At 47.6% G+C, this 18,555-nt stretch overlaps 1 protein-coding gene across 1 annotated transcript in view; it reads left to right on the forward strand.

Moving 5' to 3' along the window:
* Positions 1 to 16,440, forward strand: part of LOC144674723 (tumor necrosis factor receptor superfamily member 5-like) — a 33,935-nt gene extending 17,495 nt beyond the window's left edge. The window contains exons 4-8 of the mRNA XM_078535944.1: positions 1,455 to 1,548; positions 7,402 to 7,544; positions 9,407 to 9,426; positions 11,712 to 11,900; positions 16,206 to 16,440. Coding sequence (XP_078392070.1) covers positions 1,455 to 1,548; positions 7,402 to 7,544; positions 9,407 to 9,426; positions 11,712 to 11,900; positions 16,206 to 16,313 — 554 coding nt within the window. The 3' untranslated portion in view covers positions 16,314 to 16,440. The remainder of the gene's footprint in view (positions 1 to 1,454; positions 1,549 to 7,401; positions 7,545 to 9,406; positions 9,427 to 11,711; positions 11,901 to 16,205) is intronic.
* Positions 16,441 to 18,555: the final 2,115 nt, after the last annotated feature.

An 18,555-nucleotide genomic window follows, 5' to 3' on the forward strand; every position in this document is an offset into this window, starting at 1 on the left:
GCTCTACATGCATAAGGAAACCCCCAGAAAGACTGAATTTATAAACTACTTCTCAGAATAGCAAAATATTTACACTGATAAGATTGTAAATGTAAATATAAAATGTATTTGAGTAAAGGGGGATGGATATGGTAATCTGATGTGTAATATACCTTTAAGGAGAATGTTACAATGGAAGATCACATGATCTTAGTATCCAATAGCAGAGTAGTGTGGGCTACCTCTAGTTAGTAGTTGGGAGTAGTGTAGAGCTAGAGTTTGAAGTGTTAGTACATGTTTAGTTGCTGCTGAGTACCTTTTGTAAATAAACACAAGAGTTTTCGCCTATAAAGTGTCTGCTATCACTCGCACCAAATCGGCCACCCCTTACAACAAGCGTGCAAACAGGATCTAACAATGACCCTTGGACTCAGAGGCCAACATGACCCATAGCTGATACTTGCTGTGTTGCATTGACCAAATGCGCCAGGGCACGGTAGGGGCGCTGCAATGGACTGTGACAGCTGGGAGTAAGAGAAACAGTGAAATTAGTCAGAATTCCCACTCCTGGTCATAAGGAGGAGAATATTATCTAAATGGAGAGAGACTGCAGAATGCTGCAGTACAGAGGGATCTGGGTGTCCTGGTACATGAATCACAAGAAGTTCACATACAGGTACAGCAAGTGATTAGGAAGGGAAATGCAATGTTGGGGTTTATTACAAGGGGGATGGAGTATAAAAGTAGGGAGGTTTTGTTACAGCTGTACAGAGCATTGGTGAGACCACACCTACAGTACTGTGTACAGTTTTGATCTCCGTATTTAAGGAGGGATAAACTTGCATTGGAAGCAGTTCAAGGAAGGTTCACTCGGCTGATCTCTGGGATGAATGGGTTTGTCTTATGAGGAAAGGTTGGACAGGTTGGGCCCATAGACCAATCGGAGTTTGGATGAATGAGCGGCGATGTAATTGAAACATGTAAGATTCTGAGGGGGGGTTTGACAGGGTGGACGCTGAAAGGATGTTTCCCCTTGTGGGGGGAATCTAGAGGGCACAGTTTAAAAATAAGGAGTCTCCCATTTAAGACGGAGATGAGGAAGAATTTTCTCTCTCATAGGGTTATCAATCTGTGGACTTCTCTTCCCCAGAGAGTAGTGGAGGCTGGGTCATTGAATATATTCAAGGCTGAGTTAGATTTTTGATAGTCAAGGGGGCAGGCAGGAAGGTAGAGTTAAGGCCACAATCAGATCAGCCATGGCAAAGCAGGCCTGATGGACTGAATGGCCTACTGCTTCAAATTCTTATGATCTTATTATGATCTCATGAAAGTGAACGTGTGAGCGAGGCCAGGCTTGTACACAACCGGGATCTTTACTGCTCAGTGTTTCTCACTGGGATGCAGACTAGAACTGTGATGCCAGCCCGAGGTATTATTATTGGGAATGTTGAATGCTTAAACTTTATATTTCTCAGGAGCTTACAGGAAAGACACAGTGTGCCACCCTCAACCAAGTGGGAGTTCTATATCTGGAGAAGCAGCTACAAAACCATCTGCAAAAGGGTCTGAGTGAGTAGACTGTTACAGAACACTTTTTCAATCCAGCATATTGGCAGACACCACACACCTATATTCTGGCAGCATCACTGCTCTCTTCCCGCCTCTCTTGAAGGTGCTGAATTCTGTTGACGTGTAGTTCTAGGGGTTTTGGCAGCCTTTGTTATCCCATTTCAGTGCGTGATCCTGAATCGGAGTCGTTGGCAATTCTCCTGTCGTGGTTATCACATTCGATTCTGAACCTAACCTTCTCGAATGTTCACACCCAGTTTCCAGTGATCAGAAGCCAGAACCCCAAACCATCCCCTCTCTTTGGAGCTGTGCTACCACCCAAGCAAAAGAAAGAAGGTCTCGCATTTCTATAGCAACTTGAGCAACATCTCAAAGCACTTTGCAGTCAGCAGATTGTTTTTTTTTTGAAGTATAGTCACTGTTGTAATGTAGGAAATGCAGCAGCCAATTTGCACACAGCAAACTGTAGTACCTGTCCTGGGAGTGTTTGATGGGGACAGTGTAGAGGGAGCTTTACTCTGTATCTTACCCCGTGCTGTGCCTGTCCTGGGAGTGTTTGATGGGGACAGTGTAGAGGGAGCTTTACTCTGTATCTAACCCCGTGCTGTACCTGTCCTGGGAGTGTTTGATGGGGACCGTGTAGAGGGAGTTTTACTCTGTATCTAACCCCATGCTGTACCTGTCCCGGGAGTGTTTGATGGGGACAGTGTAGAGGGAGCTTTACTCTGTATCTAACCCCGTGCTGTACCTGTCCTGGGAGTGTTTGATGGGGACAGTGTAGAGGGAACTTTACTCTGTATCTAACCCCGTGCTGCAACTGTCCTGGGAGTGTTTGATGGGGACAGTGTAGAGGGAGCTTTACTCTGTATCTAACCCCGTGCTGTACCTATCCTGGGAGTGTTTGATGGGGACAGTGTAGAGGGAGCTTTACTCCGTATCTAACCCCGTGCTGTACCTGTCCTGGGAGTGTTTGATGGGGACAGTGTAGAGGGAACTTTACTCTGTATCTAACCCTGTCAATATTCCCAAAATTCACGAAAAAAACAATGTGGCTGTACAGACACTGGCTAATGTTCATGACCAATGTGATGATGTGTCTGTGTGGAATTTCTGTGTCCACTGTTTGGATGAGGAATATCTGCCTAACATTTCAAAAGAAGTGATTATTCCATAGCCCTGCAGCCTTGCAGATTGCATTGAGTTTCTCTTGTGTTGGATGACAATCCCATATAATGAGTTACTGCCTCAGTGGCTTACATACAAAGATATGAATTAGGAGCAGCAGTGGGCCATTCGGCCCCTTGAGCTTGCTGCGCTATTCGATAAGATCATGGCCGATCCAATTGTGGCCTCAACTCCACATTCCACCTACCCCCAATATCCTTTGACTCCGTGTTCGTCAAGAATCTATCTACCTCTGCCTTAAAAATATTCAAAGACCCTTCCTCCACTGCTCTCTGGGGAAGAGTTCCAAAGACTCAGAACCCTCTGAGAGAAAAAAATCTTCTCATCTCCATCTTAAATGGGAGACCCCTTATTTTAAACTCTGTCCCCTGGTTCTGGTCTCTCCCACAAAGGGAAACATCTTTTCATCCATCCTGTCAAATCCCCTCAGGATCTTATATGTTTCAATAAGATCACCTCTCATTCTTCTAAACTCCAATGGATACAGGCCCAACCTATCTAAACTGTCCTGATAGGATAATCCCCACCTCCGCCCCCACCACCCCCTCTCCATCCCAGGAATCAGTCAAATGAATCTTCTCTGAACCGCTTCTAATGCAATTATATCCTTTCTTAAATAAGGAGACCAAAACTGTACACAGTACTCCAGATGTGGTCTTACCAACGCTCTGTACAACAGTAGCAAAACATCCCTACTTCTATATTCCATTCCCCTTACAATAAACCTTTCCCTTCCTAACTTTTTGTGATTCATGTACCAGGACACCCAGATCCCTCTGTACTGCAGAGTTTTTCTGCATAAATTTTTCCACCAGGGACAGGTGGTACGGCACGGTCCAACTACTTGGAGCGTTCCGCGGCAGCGTGGCCAGACCCATCCTTCGCAACACCGGGGACAGGTAGAACCTCAGCACGTAGTGACACTTGGTGTTTGCGTACTGAGGGTCTACGCACCGCTTGATGCAGCCACACACAAAGGTGGCCATCAGTATGAGGGCGATGTTGGGCACGTTTTTTCCCCCTTTATCTAGAGGCTTGTACATCGCGTCCCTGCAGACACGATCCATTTTCGACCTCCAGATAAAGCGGAAGATGGCTCGAGTGATCGCCATCGCGCAGGAGTGTGGAATGGGCCAGACCTGCGCCACGTACAGCAACAGCGAGAGTACCTCACACCTGATGACCAGGTTCTTACCCGCAATGGAGAGGGAGCGTCGCTCCCACATGCCCAGTTTTCTTTTCACCATAGCCACTCGCTCCTTCCAATTTCTAACGCATGCCCCGGTCCCTCCGAACCGTATCCCCAGCACCTTCAGGCCGTCAGCCCTGACAGTGAAGGGGACAAAGGATCGGTCAGCCCAGTTCCCAAAGAACATGGCCTCGCTCTTCCCCCGATTTACCTTGGCTCCCGAGGCCAGTTCGAACTGGTCGCAGACGTGCATCAGTCTGCGCACCGACAGCGGATCCGAGCAGAAAACGGCGACGTCGTCCATGTACAGGGAGGCTTTTACCTGAGTGCCTCCACTGCCTGGGATCGTCACTCCTCTTATGCCCGGATCCTTCCTGATGGACTCGGCAAAGGGTTCTATGCAGCACACGAAAAGGACAGGCGAGAGAGGACAGCCCTGCCTGACTCCAGATTTAATCGGAAAGCTATCTGTTTCCCACCCATTGATTGAGACTGCGCTACTGATGTTAGTGTAGAGCAGTTGGATCCAATTTCGAATTCCCTCCCCAAAGCCCATTTTGGAGAGCACATCCCCCATGTAGGTGTGCGATATTCTGTCAAAGGCCTTCTCCTGATCCAAGCTGATGAGGCAGGTATCCACACCCCTGTCCTGTACATAGGCAATCGTATCCCTGAGCAGCGCCAGGCTGTCAGAGATCTTCCTGCCTGGCACAGAGCAGGTCTGGTCAGGGTGAATCACCAATTCCAGAGCGGATTTGACCCGGTTGGCGATGACCTTGGACAGAATCTTATAGTCCACATTCAACAGTGAAATGGGTCGCCAATTTCTAATTTCCTCCCTTTCCCCCTTGTGCTTGTAGATGAGGGTGATGATGCCTTTCCTCATGGATTCTGACATGCTGCCGGCCAGGAGCATACTCTCGTACACTTCTAGCAGGTCTGGGCCGATCAAGTCCCACAGAGCCGAATACAACTCCGCCGGCAGGCCGTCGCTTCCGGGGGTTTTACTCTTCTCGAAGGACTCGAGGGCCTTAGTCAGTTCGTCAGGAGTTAGCGGTTTGTCTAGGCTCTCCCGCGTACTGTGGTCTAAGACCTCCGTGATAGAGGACAGGAAGGACTGGGAGGCCGTGCTGTCCGTGGGCTTCACGTCATACAGTCCGGCATAAAAGGATTTGCTGATCCTCAGAATGTCGGACCGTGATGACTTTACTGAGCCGTCTTCTTCCTTCAGGCTGCTGATCACAGAGCGCTCTCTGTGTACCTTTTGGAAGAAGAAACGTGAGCACGTCTCATCCTGCTCCACGGAGCGGACTCTGGAACGGAAGATGATCTTGGAGGCCTCCGAGGCAAAGTGCGAGGCTTGCTGGCCCTTCACCTCTTGGAGCTCCTCCTTGACATCGACCCCCATCGACTGCAGCCGGAGCAGATTCTGCATCTTTTCCTGGAGTCGGGACATTTCCCTCTGTTCCTTTCTAGCTTTCTGGGTGCCTTTGCGGATGAAAAACCTCTTGATGCTTCCCTTGATCACTTCCCACCAGTGTGTCAGGGACTCAAAGAGGGGTTTCACGGTTCTCCAACCTTTGTAATCCCTCTTGAGCTCCTCAATGTTCTCTGGGGTCAGCAGTTGCACATTTAGCTTCCATGCCCCCCTGCCCACCCTCAGGTCTTCCTCCAAGTGGCAGTCCGCCAGTAGGAGGCAGTGGTCAGAGAAGAACACCGGCTTGACGTCGGTGGATCTGACTGTGAATGCACGGGACACAAACAGGAAGTCTATCCTGGAACGAATGGACCCGTCTGGCCGCGACCAGGTGTATCTACGCTGCGCTCCGTCTGCAGGGTTGCTGAAGACGTCGTGCAGCTTGGCATCCTTAACTGTTTCCATCAGGGATCTGGACGTAGCGTCCAATCTGCTTCCGGCCCTGCCGGATCGTCCAGCCGCATCGATGATGCAGTTGAAGTCCCCGCCCAGAATGACCGGCCTGGAGGTCGCCAGCAGCAGTGGGAGCTGCTGAAAAACCTCCAGCCGCTCAGCCCCTTGTGCCGGGCCGTACACGTTAATTAACCGGAGTGGAGCGTTCTTGTACATTACGTCTGCTACCAGGAGTCGCCCGCCCGCCACCTCCTTGACCTCGGAGACGGTGAAGTTGCCTCCCCGCAGCAGAATACCCAGGCCGGAGGAACGAGAGTCGTTTCCGCCCGACCAGATCGATGGCCCGTGGGACCACCATCGTGACCATTGCCTGTAGGAGCTGAGGTGCGGTATCGCACACTCCTGCAGAAACAACAGGTCAGCTTTGACCTTGGCTAGGTAGTCCAAGGTCGCAACACATCGCGTAGTAGATTTAATGCTACGCACATTTATGGATACAATCTTTAAACCCATATTAAAGCATTTATTCTCCTACCAAACCCACTGTCTCTGAGAGTCCCAGACCTTTAGTCTGCTCCTTCATACCCGTAGTGAGCTCAAATTCCTTCACTTTGGATGGGCTGAGGTAGATCTCCTTGGCCGTGTTCTGCTCCGGTGGCATCTGGAGGTTAACGTAGCGAGCGGGTTTTGAGATGACCTTTGCTGGAGAAGCTTCTCCAAAACTCACCCCCTCTGGGGGGTTGCTGTTCCCGGCTTCCTGGAGCTGGGGTGCGATGATTGCCTCACTGCTCCCAGATTCCAGGGGCTGTGGTGCACTGGCCTCCTCAGGTTGCAGGCGAAGTTGGGGTGCGCTGGGCTCCTTGTTGTCTCCAATTTTCTGGAGCTCGGGTGTCTCGTCCTCCAACGCCCTGGAGCTTTGCCGCCTCTTCTGTCGGTGCCGCTCTGGCACTTCCTCATCCGAAGAGCTGCTGCCCTTGTCATCCGTGTCGGATGGGAGACGCCTCTTGCCGCTTCTCTGGGAAACGCCTTTGCTTCTTCTTCGCTCCCTCTTACTTTTCTTGTTCTTCACCGTCCGCCACTCCCCCTGCTGCTTTTCCACTGCTGCCTCCTCCTCCATTGATTCGCTGTCCTGAGGACTGGAAGGTTCAGGGGGTAGTGCTGTTGATTGGCTCTCTGTTGCCTCAATCTCTTTCTCCACCTTGTCTCTCTCTGTGTCCTGAGTTCTGCAATCTCTCTCCATTTAAATAATATGCTGCTTTTCTATTCTTCCTGCTAAAGTGGACAAGTTCACACTTTCCCACATTATACTCCATCTGCCAGTTTTTTGCCCCTCACTTAACCTGTCTATATCCCCTTGCAGATTCCTTATGTCCTCTTCACAACCTACTTTCCTACCTATCTTTGTGTCATCAGCAAATTTGGTCCCTTCATCCAAGTCATTAACATAAATCATTGGCTTCATTAAAATAACAAAGAATTGACACCAATGCGTTAAGCTGTGCCTGACTGAGATTGCACTGTTCAACCCATTATTCTCAAGACACTCTGCTTTTATGAATTTGTTAAAATAGTGCAATTATATTTCTCAATTTGCATTTTGTTTCCACAGAGATAGAGAGACTGGACGGACTGGGTGCAGACCTGGAGACATATATAAGATCCCAGCTATAATCCTAAGCCTCCTGAATGTTATTCAAGCTGTGATCATTTTATTCTATGGGCGGAGATTTATAGCCCGTTGTTTCCACAAAGGTATCTCTGAAATTTCAACAGTTTGTGAACTACATTTTGAATGCTGAGGCTGCCCACATATTGGAAACCTGGTAGAGCTCTTAATCAGCATGGAGGAAGAGAAATTTCAATGTGGGTCTCCAGGGTGGTCATTTGGGTGGGTGGGTTGGGGGGGGGGTGGTCAAAGCCATTGTCAAAGAGCCAGGGAGAGAGGTAATGGAGAAATGGTTTCACTTTGAGAGAATTACAGAAAGCAGGGGAGGTTGTGGCTGACATTACAATACAGAACCAGCAAAGTGCCCGTTCCCTGGTGTCGGAGCAAGTGTGGATATAGCCTGGATCAAATGGTGGGAGAAGATGGCTCATGTGGGTTAGAGGGGCTATGGAGGGTTTTAAAACAGGGACAAGAGCCCAGAATTTGAGTAACTCTAGCACAGGGAGCCTGTGGAGCTGGGTGCAGCGGTGGGTGGGGGCCTGGGACTGGGTGTAGGAGAGGTTCAGGATGAGTTTGGACAGTAGTGTGAGAGCGGGGAGGGGGAGCCAAGGAGGGAGGGAGAGCAGTGTGGGACAGAGAGGGAGAATTGTAAGAGGGAAGGGCCATGGGAGGAAGGGGAGCAGAGGGAGGAGGATGAGTGAGGGGAGAGGGAGTGGTGGCATTTGGGGGAGCAGTGAATGGAAGGGGGTGCAGTGAGAATTGGAGCATTGGAAGGAGGAGAGTGGGGGCTAGAGGAGACTGCTGGATGGGACAGGGAAGGGAAGTGGGAAGCACTGAGAAGGATGGGAGAGGGAGAGTGGAGGGGGTAGAGAGGAATGCTGAATGGGATGGGGAGGAGGGAGTTTGGGAGAGAGAGAGTGGAAGAGGATAGGCACTGGGTGTGATGGGAGAGGGGGACATAGATGTGTTCGAGGGAGTGGTAATGCTTTTCATGATGTACTGGATGTGTGGTAGACCAGGGTTGAGCATGTTGTCAAGGCCTTTCAGCACTGGCTTCAGCCTGAGCAGACAGGCAGTTAATGCAGTCATAGCGAAATGGTAATAAGTATACGGGGATCTGAATGGACTGTCTCTGTTTCTTTACGAAATTTAGCTAAAGGAAGTTCTGACACCCAGGTCTCAGAATCAGATGGGCAGGTGGATTCTGATGTGTCACAGGCGATAATTCCTGACTGTCACTGTTTCCATCAAGTGACAGGAGATCTATCTATTCTGGTGTTTCCTGGACTCCAAGCCACCTGCTTCAGAGCAACAGCCTGCAGCGATCCCCTCGAGCCACGTCATTGTCACCCTTGGCTCAGATTAGTCTACTTGGCATAGATTGGGCCTAGAAGCTGGGGGACCTGGCTGGTGTCCTGGGTGGGCCTGGGACTACACCAGAGGGTTCACTAGTGTGCACGCACTCTGGCCAACTTTGCAGATGGGTTCTGCTGACAGGGGCCTGACCCACCTGATGACAGAAACCTGTCAGAGCAGCCAGACAAGAGAATTGGGATGTTTTGGGACTAGAAGGGACTTGGTTGGAAGATTGCACGGAACCTGGCTCACTATTATCAGGGTACTGTACTAAAATAAAAGCAAAATACTGTGGATGTTGGAAACCTGAAATAAAAACAGAAAGTGCTGGAAAAACTCAGCAGGTCTGGCAGCGTCTGTGGAGAGAGAAACGGAGTTAACGTTTCGAGTCCATATGACTCTTCAGAACAGCAAGTGCAGCTCTGAAGAAGAGTCCCATATGGACACAAAACGTTAAGTCTGTTTCTCTCTCCACAGAGGCTGCTAGACCTGCTGAGTTTTTCCAGCACTTTCTGTTTTTATTTCATTATTATCAGGAATTTGTTATGTGTGAATGTTATTAAAAACTATTTGATTTTTTTGTGTCTTTCAGCTCGTCGATTCTTTTCAAAGGTAGGCTGTCCTTATATCCTTTATGAAGCTCAATGTTTATTATCATCTGGGGTCAAGCAAGGGGATAAAATTCATTTTGGACGCGAGTAAATGCGCCACTCACCTTACACCCAACTCGATCTGCTTTCCCACTGGAGTCAATGAGCAGCCAATTCACACCCGCCTGAGATGGGTTTCAACCCTTATGTTGCTCCATGGTTTCATGGAGATGAGACGTAAAGGAGTGAGAAAGACTTACTTCAGTTAGCCAACCAACGTTTGAGATATTCTGATGGAAAAGCTCCTTTTTCCTTCTCCTCCAGCTCCCCTCCCCCTCATGTAAAGCACTGTGCTTTCAGATGGACCATCTCAGCACATGAGCCTGGAGCTTAAGTGTCAGCAGGTTCTTGAATCATGACTGACTCCATTCGTGCCCTCCATTAATCTGAGCCCTTTCTGTCAGGAGCAGAGTTGGTTTCCCTACAAATTATGTGTTGGCCCTACCAATATGCAGAACACTACATTTATCTGAATTAAACACCATTTGCCAATGTGTGGTCTACTCCCTGAGCACACCTACATCTTGGATTTTCACTCCTATCCATGGTGTCATCTGCAAACTTTTCTCCCACATTCCCAACACCAGTCTCTGGGTCACTAATACAAACTGTGAAGAGTGGTGAGCGTTGGGTCAATCATGTCTCCAAGTTGAACCAGATCTATTAGCTACAACTTTTGGCTGCAGAATTGGAGCCAATTCCTGATCCAGCATATCAAATTCCTATTTGGATAATCAAGCATAAGGAACCTTATCAAAGGCCTTCTGAAAGTCCAGATAAACAGCATCTACTGAAATTCCCTCATCCACTACCTTAGTGATTTCCTATCAAATTGTTTTCAGAAGCCATATTGTAAATTTCTAATGGCCCCATCCCTTTCCCAGTGATCATAAAAGGAATCTCCTACAATGCATTCTAGCATCTTCCCAATAATGAGTGTTAGGCTGATAGGTCTGTAGTTCCCTGGCTCCAATCTGTTCCATTTTTTGAAAGTAGGAACTGCATGAGATAGTTTTCAGTCTCCCAGAACTATCCCTGACTTTATTGAGCTATTGATGTTAGGCAAGAGACTCACAGAGCAGCTGTCCCATCTCTTTTATAACCCTTGGATGGTTATTAACCAGACCTGCAGCCCTATCAATTTTGAGATTTGCTAATCTATCCAAGATGACGCTGCTATCTGTTTTAATATTAGCACTGCCATTGAGCACTGAGCATTCCTCATCTGGAACATACACAAAATCTACAGGAATATTGACTGATGTAAAACAGTCACTTAGCAACTCTATCATAACCTGAGAGTCAGTTTGAATCTGATCAACAGTATCCTTCAGTGACCATATATAATCCTTAATGATTTTCCGACTTCTGACATTAGCTAAAACAGCATTTACCATTCCTGCTCCAATTACACACCAGCTTCCTTTCCAGAGGCTAATCTTATGGATGTTTTGTTCCCCTCAATGTCTTGTGATATTGTCCCTGCTCTCCTGCAAGTTATGTTAAGTGTGTAGAATGTCTTCTGTTCCAACTGAATTTGCACCTATACATTTCTTGTTAGCCCGAATGGTTTTGTTTTGCCATGGGCACTTTTTTTTTGGTAAAGTTAGCTCTTTTAAGACATGGGGTTTAGATGATCTGCAACCTTTGCTTCACAGTAAGATTAAATTTACTTATATTATGATCAGAGCTGGTCAGTTTGATACAACACTGGTGCCACTGTTCCAAAAAACAGAACTAGCATTATTCTACCCCTCACCCAACATACAGTGCGAGGAAACCAGTACTGACCGAAAGAGAGAGAGAGATAGCTATAATGGAGGCTGGAGGCCAGAGATGAGCGAGGGGTCATCTGTCAGCTGAGAAATGTTTTCAGGTCTGAGAGAGAGAGGGCTAGAATAGCCTCCCTAAATATAGGAGTGCCTTTGAAGTCTTGGATGGACTGATTCTAAACATCAAAAAGCTTTGCGTTTATTTCAGATATTGGAGTAGATTTCACAACCCGAAGCTCCCTGCTCAGCGTTTCACCTCCATGGGAGCACAGTGTGGAATTTGGCAGCAAGAGGTGACATGCACACCTTTCTATTCTCAGATATTAATGTGCAGAAACCCATGTGGTTCACGGTGGTTCCTATACTAGAATTCCCCATTGATCATCAGCTGATTTCAGTGATTTCATGGCAGGCTTGAGTTTTTCTTTATATTGTGAAGTTGTCTATCCCATTAACTCAGTCTGTTCTCTCTCAGCAGAAGCCTGATGAAACGAATGGTGCTGAGGCAGTTACCCAGGAACCTGTGCAGGAACAGGGGGCTGGAGAGTATTTGCCTGTCTCAGTAGAAGAGGTGTCAGTGGTTAAGTCCTTGACTTACACCAGGCCAATCCACGACTTTACAGACTGCAAGTTGACAAGTGAACCCGCACTTAACGTGAAAGACAGTGAGTACTCACAATATTGGCATTGTCACGACTCACTGGGGATAGTGCGCTATAATATCCAGCCCCACTGCTCCCCGAGCCATGACAAATGTGAAAAGTTTGACCAAACCACCAGATTGCCCCAATTCTACCCAACTGTTTAATTTAGGTTAACAGAATACGAGGACCAGGTTTGTAAACTTAATATGTAAATAACTGCTCATTGAACAAACTCGTTAACCAGTGGCAAAAGAAAGAAACATGAACTGCTAATTTCTAACACTATAACCTAAACTCTACCCCTTCTTAAATCCCGATGCGCGCACACACACGTAAGACACACAAAAACATGGATCTTAAGGGTGGGATAAAACAGTTCAATAGCACCAATTCCCGAGTACAGGATCCGATGGGTTGATTTTGATCGATGTCTTCCAAATTCCTTTCAATTCTGTGTTGATGACACGAGGTGGGTCTTCCAGCACTTTCAGTATTTAGCTCACTGGCTGAGCACTTGCTTTTCAATGTCTCTAACAATGAGTTTCCCCTTTGCCTCTTGACAGGGGTTTTCAGACAGAGCAGGTTATAGAGATATGAGGAGAAAAAGCCAGCTAGCTATTCTTGTAGGATTACTGGAATCTTACACACAGGAGAGAGAGGTTTTAGGCCTTGTTCGTTTCAGGCTAGGAGCTGTTCAGCTGCACTGTTCTTCACACTAACCTGGTCACCTGGTCAGGAGCAAATTAAAATGCTGTTGTCAGGCAGTTCCCTTAGTCCAGGACTCCTTTCTGGTACCATCCTGTCTTTCATGGCACACACTTTTCCAGGACTACAACATTGTATATATATCTCATCCTGTTCCAGTGGACATGTCTTTCAAACTGTAGCCATGTAATTTTAAATTCCACATTCCAACAGAAAATAAAAAGATACATTCTTTACAAGAGCCCAACAGAAATAAAAATATATGTTTCTTGCAGCATGGAGTGAGGGTGGACTAGGCTCAGGTCTTCATCAGTTTCCAGGTGTGTCTGCGTGACCCTGAATTTCTGAGATCAGTGTTATTATGATATTGGACAGTAATGAGTTGCAGGCACAAGTTCAACTTGGAGGATCTGACATGGTAGCCATACTGAGATATGGCTGCAAGTCAATCAAGACTAGGAACTAAATATACCAGGTTAATATGGTCTTCAGGAAAGATGGGGAAAATGGTCAAAGGAGAGGAGTAGCCTTAATGATTGAAGGGATTTCATCCTTAATGGTAAGAGAGAATATAAGGAGAAATAAGCATGCAGTGGAAATTTTATGAGTAGAATTAAGAAATAGTGAACTATTGTGGGAGTTATGTATAGGGACCTGAGTGCATTTGTGAAGTGGTGGAATGTATAAATGCTGAGATTAGACAAGCATGTAGCAAAGGCAGAATGGTTTTAATGGGGGCTTTTAACTTCCATATAGATTGGAATAAGCAGACTAGCATACATCAGAAAGGTAGTGAATTTCTCGAGTGCATCCGGGATAGTTTTTTGAAATTCTACGTCCAACAAGGGGCATGCCATTTGGGTAGTCGGGGGTTGGGGTGTAGTGGGGGGAATGGGGGTTAGTCGGTGGGGAGGTAGGGGTTAGTTGGGGGGGATTGGGGTTAGTTGGGGGAGGTAGGGAGTAGTAGGGGGGGAAAGTTGGCAGTTGGGGGGTAGTGGGAGGGTGGGGTAGTTGGGGCAGGGGGGTGGGTTGTCAGTACTATAGTTACCCAGGAGTTAGAAGTGGTTTTAATTCTTCTAACTTTTCCTGGGTAACTGTTCCTCTAAGACATACAAATTAGGAGCAGGAGCACTTCGAGAACTAGCATGGATTTTACAAGCCAAATGGCGGCCTCCTGTGCTGTAACCGTTCTATGATCTTCTATCTGATTCAACTCTATTTTTATTATCCGTCGCTCTTCTGTTTATTTCTCAATCCTCAAAATTCATTGGTTAAAGTGATAAACTGTTAGTTCCATTATTCACTGCCCCGTCGCCCTCGTCACACTATTACCCAGCTCACACTTCCAGCAAGTTAAAACGCAAACGTTTCTCAGAGCTGAAGGGTGGAGAGAACAGTCCAGTTAATGGCGCCCATCACAAGATGCTCTGCTCCAGCCTGATTTGGCCAATAGCAGCGGGGTTTCTGTTTCTTGTAATATAATGCGTTATGTATTCTGCTCTGATATCTGCGGTGGTGTAGTAAGGGCAGCTGGCGAAGAGGGCCGTTTCTTTTTATCTTTTTAAAATTTTTGGCACGTACAGATATCACGAACCGACGACTGTCCCACAGGTCGGATCTTTACATTTAATAGCCCTTCACATCTTCCGTTGCGGCCATGGCATTAATGATGAGAAATGCAACAACTCACGTCATTCAGTCATTACCATCCGCTTTGAACTCACTGACTCTGCAGCCGATATCCTCTCCCCGACCCACACTAGCCCTGCATGGCGAATTAGTAGACAATGAAATCCCCTGTGAGTAGAGTGCGAAGTCGTTACTGTAAGGTTGGCATGTAAAAAGGGCAGTCCCAGTCCAGCTCCTGCTGGGCATGAGCCCACAGTGCATAACTGGCAGCAGATCAGTTTCATTATACTGCTCATAGAGCGATGGCAGTGCAAACTTTACTCCGAGATGGCAAAGGATGGCTGACATATGAAAAAGAGCTAATGTCGTAAGGTGCCAATTGGGATACTCTTCTCAGGGTGGGACTAAGGCACATTCTGGGACAGCTTGATACAATAGGCTTTACACACTCTGGGACTGGGTGGTACAGTGGGTTATCACACTGTCCTTTCCCGCTCTGGGATTGGGTGGTGCAGTGGGTTATCACACTGTCCTTTCACGCTCTGGGATTGGGTGGTGCAGTGGGTTATCACACTGTCCTTTCACACTCTGGGACTGGGTACAGTGGGTTATCACACTGTCCTTTCACACTCTGGGACTGGGTACAGTGGGTTATCACACTGTCCTTTCACACTCTGGGACTGGGTGGTACAGTGGGTTATCACACTGTCCTTTCACACTCTGGGACTGGGTGGTGCAGTGGGTTATCACACTGTCCTTTCACACTCTGGGACTGGGTGGTACAGTGGGTTATCACACTGTCCTTTCACACTCTGGGACTGGGTGGTACAGTGGGTTATCACACTGTCCTTTCACACTCTGGGACTGGGTGGTACAGTGGGTTATCACACTGTCCTTTCACACTCTAGGACTGGGTGGTACAGTGGGTTATCGCACTGTCCTTTCACACTCTGGGACTGGGTACAGTGGGTTATCACACTGTCCTTTCACACTCTGGGACTGGGTACAGTGGGTTATCACACTGTCCTTTCACACTCTGGGACTGGGTGGTACAGTGGGTTATCACACTGTCCTTTCACACTCTGGGACTGGGTGGTACAGTGGGTTATCACACTGTCCTTTCACACTCTGGGACTGGGTGGTACAGTGGGTTATCACACTGTCCTTTCACACTCTGGGACTGGGTGGTACAGTGGGTTATCACACTGTCCTTTCACGCTCTGGGACTGGGTGGTACAGTGGGTTATCACACTGTCCTTTCACACTCTGGGACTGGGTGGTACAGTGGCTTATCACACTGTCCTTTCACACTCTGGGACTGGGTGGTACAGTGGGTTATCACACTGTCCTTTCACACTCTGGGACTGGGAGGTACAGTGGGTTATCACACTGTCCTTTCACACTCTGGGACTGGGTGCTACAGTGGGTTATCACACTGTCCTTTCACACTCTGGGACTGGGTGGTACAGTGGGTTATCACACTGTCCTTTCACATTCTGGAACTGGGTGGTCCAGTGGGTTATCACATTGTCCTTTCACATTCTGGGACTGGGTGGTACAGTGGGTTATCTCACTGTCCTTTCACACTCTGGGACTGGGTGGTACAGTGGGTTATCACACTGTCCTTTCACACTCTGGGACTGGGTGGTACAGTGGGTTATCACACTGTCCTTTCACACTCTGGGACTGGGTGGTACAGTGGGTTATCACACTGTCCTTTCACACTCTGGGACTGGGTGGTACAGTGGGTTATCACACTGTCCTTTCACACTCTGGGACTGGGTGGTACAGTGGGTTATCTCACTGTCCTTTCACACTCTGGGACTGGGTGGTACAGTGGGTTATCACACTGTCCTTTCACACTCTGGGACTGGGTACAGTGGGATATCACACTGTCCATTCTCACTCTGGGACCGGATAAATGTCCACTTCTTTGTGAGATGACTATGTAGTTTGACAGAAGATTCTGAAATTAATCTCTTTCTATTTCAATGGGAATAGGTGAACCACAACAACTGGATTTGAAAGCGATGATCTTGACAAAAAGCTCTGTGGAAATGTTTTCTGATGCGGAAAAACTAGATGTTACAGGGCAGTGAAGGAGCCCTCTAGCCATTCACCTCATCCATGATAAATGTGAATTTTCTGATCCTGGGCAGCAGCTTCAGATGAACTTTTCAAAACACCTGTATTTATAATGCTTCAAATTTTTAATTCTAAACTTAGTATTGCTTTAAATATTTTCACAAACATTTCATAATTCATGTTTTAGAAAATAACTTGTAGTTTGGGAATTGGGAATTTTCTTACATGTCAATAAATGGAAATACTTAGTTGAGAAATTGGTAGATATGTAATCTAAATGCAAATCAAACAAGCCCGGGTTAATTACAGTTAAATTAACCTGTGATAAAAACAAAAAGCTAAAAGCTACTACGGATGCTGGAAATCCAAAACAAAAACAGAATTACCTGGAAAAACTCAGCAGGTCTGGCAGCATCGGTGGAGAAGAAAAGAGTTGACGTTTCGGGTCCACATGACCCTTCAACAGAACTGAAGTATAGTTAGGAGAGGGGTGAAATATAAGCTGGTCTAAGGTGGGGGGCGGGGGGAGTGAGAAGTTGAAGGGGGGGGTGGTTGTGGAGATGAGCAAGCAGTGATAGGAGCAGATAATCAAAAGATGTCACAGACAAAAGGATCAAAGAGGTGTTGAAGGTGGTGATATTGTCTAAGAAAAGTGCTAATTAAGAATGGAAGACAGGACACTCAAGGTACAGCTCTAGTGGGGGTGGGGTGGAAAGACTAACAAAGTTTTAGTTTTAGATTTAAAAATAATGGAAATAGGTGGGAAAAGAAGAATCTATATAAATTATTGAAAAAAAAGGGGAGGGGGAAGAAACGGGGTGGGGATGGGGGGAGGGGGAGTTTAAGATCTAAAGTTGTTGAATTCAATATTCAGCCCGGAAGGCTGTAAAGTGCCTAGTTGGAAGATGAGGTGCTGTTCCTCCAGTTTGCGTTGAGCTTCACTGGAACAGTGCGGCAAGCCAAGGACAGACATGTGGGCAAGAGAGCAGGGTGGAGTGTTAAAATGGCAAGTGACAGGGAGGTCTGGGTCTTTCTTGCGGACAGACCGCAGGTGTTCTGCAAAACGGTCGCCCAGTTTGCGTTTTGTCTCTCCAATGTAGAGGAGACCGCATTGGGAGCAACGAATGCAGTAGACTAAGTTAGGGGAAATGCAAGTGAAATGCTGCTTCACTTGAAAGGAGTGTTTGGGCCCTTGGACGGTGAGGAGAGAGGAAGTGAAGGGGCAGGTGTTGCATCTCTGCGTGGGCATGGGGAGGTGCCATAGGTGGGGGTTGAGGAGTAGGGGGTGATGGAGGAGTGGACCAGGGTGTCCCAGAGGGTACGATCCCTATGGAATGCCGCCAGGGGGGGTGAAGGGAAGATGTGTTTGGTGGTGGCATCATGCTGGAGTTGGCGGAAATGGCGGAGGATGATCCTTTGAATGCGGAGGCTGGTGGGGTGATAAGAGGACAAGGGGGACCCTATCATGTTTCTGGGAGGGAGGAGAAGGCATGAGGGCGGATGCGCGGGATATGGGCCGGACATGGTCGAGGGCCCTGTCAACGACCGTGGGTGGAAAACCTCGCTTAAGGAAGAAGGAGGACATGTCAGAGGAACTGTTTTTGAAGGTAGCATCATCAGAACAGATGCGACGGATGGCCCATTTTGGAGCTTTGTGTAGAGCCATGAAGTCTACAGGTATCTCAATTGAGGATTTAAACTTTTCATGTAGTTTCCAGAAAAGATGCTAAAAGCTAGTCCAGTTCAGTTTCTGGTCAATGGTAACCCCCCAGGATGTTGACAGAATCCTGTGGTGAGTAACTCACCTCCTGGCTCCCCCAAAGCTTGTCCACCATCTACAAGGCACAAGTCAGGAGTGTGATGGAATACTCTCCACTTGCCTGGATGAGTGCAGCTCCAACAACACTCAAGAAGCTCCACACCATCCAGGACAAAGCAGCCCCACTTGATTGGCACCACATCCACAAACATTCACTCCCTCCACACAGTGGCAGCAGTGTGTACCATCTACAAGATGCACTGGAGCAACTCACCAAGGTTCCTTAGCACCTTCCAAACCCACGACCATTACCATATAGAAGGACGAGGGCAGCAGACACATGGGAACACCACCACCTGGAAGTTCCCCTCCAAGTCACTCACCAACCTGACTTGGAAATATATCGCCGTTCCTTCACTGTCGCTGGGTCAAAATCTTGGAACTCCCTTCCTAGGGTTTAATGCCGTAAGATATCTGCATCAGTCATTGACGGTCTA

This window comes from Cetorhinus maximus, unplaced genomic scaffold, assembly GCF_964194155.1.
Source record: "Cetorhinus maximus unplaced genomic scaffold, sCetMax3.hap1.1 HAP1_SCAFFOLD_770, whole genome shotgun sequence".
NCBI lineage: Eukaryota > Metazoa > Chordata > Chondrichthyes > Lamniformes > Cetorhinidae > Cetorhinus > Cetorhinus maximus.